Below are 7,658 nucleotides of genomic sequence, written 5' to 3'. Positions count from 1 at the left end.
TATATATATATATAGTGTGTGTGTGTGTGTGTGTGTGTGTGTGTGTGTGTGTGTGTGTGTGTGTGTGTGTGTGTGTGTGTGTGTGTGTGTGTGTGTGTGTGTGTGTGTGTGTATGTGTGCGTGTGTGTGCGTTCGTGCGTGGGTTGTGTGTGTGCATGCAAGCCTACATGTATGTACGTGCAAGTATAGCAAGTATCTATAATTCTTACCGATGAGAAAACCATGGACAGTTGTCCTGTTGGTATGCTCAGTATCCACTTGTTATTTTCATACAGATCTGTGTAAGCGGCCTTCGCGCTACTGTATGCTGGACAAACTGTTAATCAAACATAACAACGATATATAAATACACATATATATGTACATATAGAAGATTACATCTAATAATTTAATGATATATTACTTCTTATATATATTAACAGAAAATAAATAACTTGATTGCAGTGAAACCACTACCAATTTTGCCGTTCTATACTTCCAAGCAAAACGATTGCAAGACAGCGAAAAATGGCAAAGAATGGTCGGACGCACGTCATCTGCCACGCGTAGCCTACGAATATACGAAGATTCTTTTACCTAAACACCGGAAAAATTACCTGATTCAATATCAATCTGCGTGTATGGAGAAACACATGGGCATTCATTGGCGTAATATAGGCAAGATGTCTTTCTTTCTTCATTGCCAGCTACACTATCGCAGGTTGGACTTGGAAGGTTCTGTACAGTTGCTTGTCTGCGACGACGACGTTTCCCAAAGCCTGGCAACAGTGAACGAATTATGAATGGCAAATGGATTATGCTGCCGTACGTATATGTGCGTACGGAAGTGATGAGGATTGCAGTGAGCAGAGGCGTGAAAAATTTACACTATAGACATTTAGTTGAAATATTGAGGAGTTATTGAACTTTTTTTTATCATTCCATATACTTCCTGTAGAAGGTGTAAATCCAGCTTTAATTACATGCGCTTCGTTTAGTAGTTAGCAGTATAATGAATGCACGTCGTGTCTGCTAAAGGCTGCTCGATTTTTGGTTGATTTCGTATGACGTTGTTAGTGGAATTTTTCATCATATCTGGTAAGCCGCTATTGTGCATATTTGCTCCGCAGACACGTGATAGTAGTTTGTACCATTAGCATGAAAGATTTTACCTCCAAAGAAATCCCCGACTTTACTGCCAATATCACCAAGCCCGCGTCCTATGTCTCCGCCGAAGTCAGCGATGCCACCGCCAATGTCTCCAAGCGTATCACCAATATCAAAGTCAAGGACGTCGCCGAGGTTGTCTCCAATGTCACCGAAGGCGTCTCCAATGCCACCAATAGCACCAGTGAACGAATCGCCAATGTCCGAAAATATATCTAGGTCGCCCAAATCTAACAGAAATAAACAGAATTCATTCATATGGACAGAAATGGAAAAAAACGGATTATAGTGCCGTACGTATGTAACACCGGTGTACTAGGTGTGGTTATGCTGTCTTAGCACACGTTTGTCATTTTACGTCACCAAAACACCGTTGTTATGGTATTTAACTATAATAGGCGTACCATCGTTATTATTGGTGTGAAGCTCTTTCTTACCAGTACAGTGCTCAAAATGAGCTCTGTTAACTAAATACGCAATTACGCTGATAACGATTAAAACTATATTATTTGTTTCATATTTTCCCACTGCAGAATAGATTATCTAACGATGACAATCACGCGCGCTTGTGTGCATGTGTATGTGTGTATACGTGGGTGCGCGTGTGCGTGTAAGCGCGTGTATGCGCTCGCGTGAGTGCTCCTGTGCGTGTATTTGTATCTGAAAAGACATCCCTGAAAGTATCGCCTAAATCATCGACGACATCGCCAATACTGTCTCCAATATCACTAAATACATCGCCAATGTTGTCTCCAAGGTCACTTAAGGTGTCACCAACGCCACCAATAATGTCAGTGAAAGCATCGCCAATGTCCGTGAAGATATCCAAGTCGCCCAAATCTAAAATTATGAGCGCAGCCCAGATAGATTCGGCTGACGCCAAAGATCACGAATGTTAATTTTTTTACAGCAAGCTATGATTTGTTAAGGGTGCCATAAAACACGTAAATAAGACAGCAGAAGAAGATAGAATAAGATTCTTTATCTGATAGAGGCCATAGAGAGAAGAGCATAGATAATCACTGGAAGGAAAAGCCGAAGACTTTTGGAACCTATATTATCGGATTGAAAACGAACAATATTGACTGCCCATCAGAAAAATCCAACCAGCCACATATCAAACTAGGTAAGACGACAGTCCAAGACGCTGTGCAAACTCTACTAGTTTGAACTATAGAAATTGAATTTTCAAACATTATAGGATACTATTGGGACCTCAGATGGATACATTCAGGAATAAAGAAATCACAGTGCCCATGGTTAAAACGGTTGCGCAACGGACGAAGATGTGTAGAGAACAGAAAATAGCCAAGGCACAAAAGGCGAGGTACCCAACAACGCCGAGGCTAGTAAGACTAATTTAGAAGAAACAGTCCTGTAAACCTATTATCTATCAATGGTGCTGATCATAATTTGCGCATGAAATTTATATTTGCGCCTTATTACGATTGAACGATTGTGATATTTTTGTCATGTTCTTAATGCGTGTGTGCGTATGATTGCGTGCGTGCGTGCGTTAATGCGTGTTATATGTGCGTATATGGTGTGTGTGTGTGTGTGTGTGTGTGTGTGTGTGTGTGTGTGTGTGTGTGTGTATTACTTGACAGTGTATATATGTGTTCTGTTGTCAGGTGTCACGCGAGGGCAGTGCGTGTGTGGGACGTGTGTATGTAATCAGGATTACACTGGAACGCGCTGCCAATGCCCTGCATCTAAAGACACGTGCATAGCTAGCAATGGGGTAGGTGTAGCGAATACTACCGCAATGTCTCATTCTTGTCAATCCCACTAACTCAAGGCCAAAACATCTGCCGATGTCCGATTTATTCATTATAGAAATATAATATTGAAAACTCACATCCACTTTATACAAGTATAAATTTTGGATTAAATTTATCTTTATTATTAAAACATGCTATTAAAATGGGTCGCAGATTTAAGCATACAACCGCTGTTAATTCGAAGCGATAGACTATGTGATAAGACACTGCTTGGTGTGACACGAGCGAAAGAAACCTCTAATCGGCGTTTTAAACACTGTGAAAAAATGTGCTATACGTGTTTTTTGACCCGATTATATTTGGTGGAACCGTGAACCACAAATCATCTCCTTTCCGTTATCCACGCATAGAAACTGTGCAATGGACCGGGTAACGAATGTACATGCGACGGAGGAAGGTGGCGATGCAAATGTGAAGAGGATTCAAACTTCAGAGGACCAACATGTGAAGATTGCCCGGTAAGATAACGCTAACAGTGACGGTAATGATGTCGATGTCATTGACAATGGTGATAGCAGTGACGAAAATAGTGAGGCTAATATAATGTCACTGACCATGTCAGTGACTGTAACCGTGACGTTGACGCTGACACTAATATATCGATAGCTACGGCGTTGATGTCATATATAACTGCTGCTATGTAATCTGCTATGTAATTGCTACGTGAAGTACAAATATTAAACATTCGCACAGTGTCGTCGTTTGTCGTCGACTCTATCAAATTTAGTTTTTGTTTCTGTTATTATTTCTTTTCAAATTAATAATGAATCTACTGCAATCCCCAGTTTTAGTGTGTTAATTTGGTGAATGCAAAAAGACGCTCTCCTTCTTCGTTTGAGACTTTTAGACTACAGTCTACTATAGAAATTACATATATTGAATCAAAGTTGAGTTCTCGAAGAAACGTTGAATAATTCAACGTTGAAACAACGTTGACATTTGCATTTTGATTCAATTTGCCAAACAAGTCCAATCTTTTCACCGCGTCATTTTAGTGTCGATTTCTGACGTTATTTCAACGTTATTTCAACTACATTTTGTCAGCTAGGTAACGTCGATGCGTTCACTAACGGTAACAATGTCAGGTTGACGAGTAACAGTGACAACAGAGGGGCAGTAATGGTGGTGTTGACGATGCTAAATAAATCCCATGGTTGTTATATGTTATAGTTATCAATAAATAATCAATAGATAATAAATAATTAAATAAATAAATGAATAAATAAATAATAATAATAATCAATGAATAATAATCAATAAATAATAAATAAATAAAATGTTATAGTTTCCATGCCAACACGTGCGTCTCGTTGTTGGCAGACGTGCGAAGGTTACTGCGAGCAGAGCAAAGACTGCGTGCAGTGCGTCACCTTCGGTACAGGCAAATACGATCAGGGAGAGTGTGACCGTGAATGTTCTACCAAAGAAATAATTCCACAAAAAACTGTTTCAGGTATTTACGCCCCCGCTCGACCAATCTCCGCGACCCTCTCTCTTCCTATCTCTCACCCTCTCTCGCTGCCTCGCTATCCTCGCTTGTCCTGTCTCGCTCTCTCTCTTTCCCTCTTCCTCTCTCTTGCGCGCGCGCTCTCTCTCGCTCTCTCTCTCTCTCTCTCTCTCTCTCTCTCTCTCTCTCTCTCTCTCTCTCTCTCTTACGCTCTCTTTCTCTCCGTTTGTCTATGCGCTTGTGTGTGCGTGCGTGGGTGTACGTGTGCGCGCGCGTTCGTGTATCCTTCTTTCTGTCAATCGCGTTCTTTTTCTCTCGTTTGTTCTCTCTCTCTCTCGCGCCATCGTCTACGTTCGAGAAATTTTGTAGATACCTACTAATTCCTACAATTATTTCATAAATAACAAAAGTAGGTGTAACTAGACCTTCCTGTAAATAAGATGAGCGTATCACGTATTTCGTACTACTTCACGAGTACCTACCATACGATACATGCTGCAGATATAATTCCCCGATACACCCGCAATTCTCACGAGTCCCACAGCGACTCGCGGGAAACGAAATCTGAACGGTTCAAGCATGTTGGTCGTATAAATGCGCGATGGCAGCCTAGCTGAGTGACGCTCATAGGGTCTATGTCCCCCGGGGTACTGCCGGAACGTACCCTGGGTACGGTCCGGTATACCGGAACGTACCATGGTAACTATTTGATATGGTTAGGGTTAGGGTTAGGGTTAGGGTTAGGGTTAAGGTTAGCGAGTAGGCGTAGGCGACTCTCTAGACTCGTTAGTGGAGTAGGCGAGGTACGGTCCGGCATATTAGTTAGTACCAGGGTACGTTCCGGTATACCGGGCCGTACCCAGGGCACGCTCCGGCAGTACCCTGGGGGACATAGACCCTCTCAGCCTGAGTGACATCAGTGCTCCGTTATTGCAGAGGACCTGTCTCCGCAAGTGAATCGCAAACTGTGCCAGTATCCGGATACGTCGAATGATGACGGCTGCTCGTTCCGGTTCACGTACGAATTCGACTACGTGTCCAATATCATCCTTAGGTTAGTGACCTATAACGATGATGCATGATCGCTGACAAATATAACCGTACAGTACCGGTGTCATTATTTACCCTGGTATTACGTATATACCGTATACGGTATACTCGTTATATATTATAATTATCCTACATTGAAGCGTTGATTACCATCAGTCTAGGACGACCCTCTCTTGTATATGTAGAGCTCTTGGTATATTATGTATAGGATTATCTCATAACTATAGGTGTACGGAGTTATCTTGTACAAGAGGATGATTTACAAGTGGCATTATATAGAGAGATGTTCAGAGTGCGGGATTATCTCTGTGGGATTATCCGATATGTGGATAAATTGCTCGTGAGATTATATCTCATGTAGGTGGAGACGTATTGTTTTGTTAATCAATACAGGGCGCAGACGACGCGGGTATGTCCGCTGAACCTGGCCGCTGTGACGGGTGCCGTGACGGGTGGCGTCATAGGTGGAATCATACTCGCTGGCCTTCTGCTGCTGCTCCTATGGAAGCTACTGACAACGGCACACGACAAACGAGAGTACGCCAAGTTCGAGAACGAGAGGCAGCTAGCCAAATGGAGAAGGGTGCGTACGGTCATACGTATGAAGCATAGTGCGTGTCTATGTTTATTTACCGACCGGAAATCTTATGCGGCGTATAATCCCACATCTACGATTTATTATCATGAATGCTAAACAAAGATGCAATCTAATTTGTGAAATGTATCTGTTAAATACGGCAATTCCAATAGTGTAACACATTCTTATTCATCATAAATAGACGGTACTACGATAGTACTGCAGGAATTCTGTGAAATTGTCACAAAAAATTACGACGCTACATAATATAGGTCCTCCAAAAATTACAGTAATACACAATCTTAGCAGCCAGAATAGCTCTTTATAGAATTCGCGAAAGCCTTCGTTATTTAGTTAGAGAATCTCAGTGTTTGCGAAACATTTCAGGAGGAGAATCCTCTCTATCACGCAGCTACGACGACGGTGCAAAACCCAGCGTTTGGGAGCTCGAACATCCAGCTGAAATGTGAAAACAGTCCGCCAACTTGTTGAGAGATGCAATAGGATTTTGTCACACTAGTTTAATATAGTCGGATGTTATTATCGGGTTTACTTCAACCGAAAATACAAAATAATGATGAATACTATATAGAACGTAATGTTCGGTAAATGCATGTATATTGCCAGTTATGGGTAAACATACCACGATTTCCTTATATATGGTGACATACATAACTTAATCAATCTGTTATTATACGAGTAAATAAATCATAATTATTATTGATATAATAGTGCTGTTATCACTATGATGCTAGTGTCCGTTTCTTGTACAAAATTAGGCAGCCATTTCACAATAATGAAACACGCGGGCACACGCAAGCACGTACACCCGCACGACGCGCACATGCGCGCAGGTTTAGACGTTTATATGTTTAGTAAGTAACTTGCTCTCATTCGATTTCGAATATTCAATTCCCGATTAGAAAAATCTCTTTATTTGTATTTTTGTTATTTCTCGACAACCCGCTTGTTAAATAGTTTATGGTCTGACATCCGCCTGTTCCAAACTGAAAGACGACAACGTCATATCACTGGCAGCTTTGCTACCACACGGTTAATCATTTTCAAAACACAACGTGCGTTGTAAGGTGAATCTAACGTCAAATGAGACTAGGCTGACCGGCTGCTGTAAACAACTTGTTCACTGTTCACTGTCTAAAGTAATCAGAGCCACGTTTCGTATCAGATACATTAGAATGTTTTGAGAAAAAAATATTTTATAGAGAACATACTAAGTAATTTTTTAATTATAATAATGTGGTAGGAATTTGACAAAGCTATGGGCTTAATCATAGCTAGTGATGGAAATTTTAGTTGCTGCCGGAGTGCAATTCGTTTAGGATAATGCACGCTTAAGGAAATGCGTTTTACTGGGCAAAACAATTGCATTGAACGAGTGGATGGAGAAAGTTATTGCATCGCGTTCAACATGTACCCCTTTGTTTATACGTTGTTCAAACAGAAAAATATAACGAATTTTGCATTTTGTGAAAATAATTTTTTTTATTCATATCAAGAACGTTCAGTACCAAAATACTCACAATTATCAGCTTCCAAACAAAATTTAAAACTGCGCATCTTGGACTTTACTGAGCTGCAGAGTTACTGTATAGGTTGCGGTCACACCCAATTCTCAACTTCACCCATTTATAAAAAC

The 7,658-nt window shown here is 41.0% G+C and overlaps 1 protein-coding gene across 1 annotated transcript in view; it reads left to right on the top strand.

The window, feature by feature from the left end:
- Nucleotides 1-6,493, top strand: part of LOC106821647 (integrin beta pat-3-like) — a 24,714-nt gene extending 18,221 nt beyond the window's left edge. Inside the window, exons 11-17 of the mRNA XM_014826537.1 lie at nucleotides 1,110-1,330; nucleotides 2,778-2,887; nucleotides 3,278-3,385; nucleotides 4,248-4,380; nucleotides 5,311-5,428; nucleotides 5,818-6,007; nucleotides 6,389-6,493. Coding sequence (XP_014682023.1) covers nucleotides 1,110-1,330; nucleotides 2,778-2,887; nucleotides 3,278-3,385; nucleotides 4,248-4,380; nucleotides 5,311-5,428; nucleotides 5,818-6,007; nucleotides 6,389-6,493 — 985 coding nt within the window. The remainder of the gene's footprint in view (nucleotides 1-1,109; nucleotides 1,331-2,777; nucleotides 2,888-3,277; nucleotides 3,386-4,247; nucleotides 4,381-5,310; nucleotides 5,429-5,817; nucleotides 6,008-6,388) is intronic.
- The last annotated feature ends 1,165 nt before the right edge of the window (nucleotides 6,494-7,658 follow it).

Source organism: Priapulus caudatus, unplaced genomic scaffold, assembly GCF_000485595.1.
Source record: "Priapulus caudatus unplaced genomic scaffold, Priapulus_caudatus-5.0.1 Scaffold81, whole genome shotgun sequence".
NCBI classification, from domain to species: domain Eukaryota; kingdom Metazoa; phylum Priapulida; class Priapulimorpha; order Priapulimorphida; family Priapulidae; genus Priapulus; species Priapulus caudatus.
Note: the sequence above shows the minus strand (reverse complement) of the source record. Positions and strands in the feature narration are given on the sequence as shown.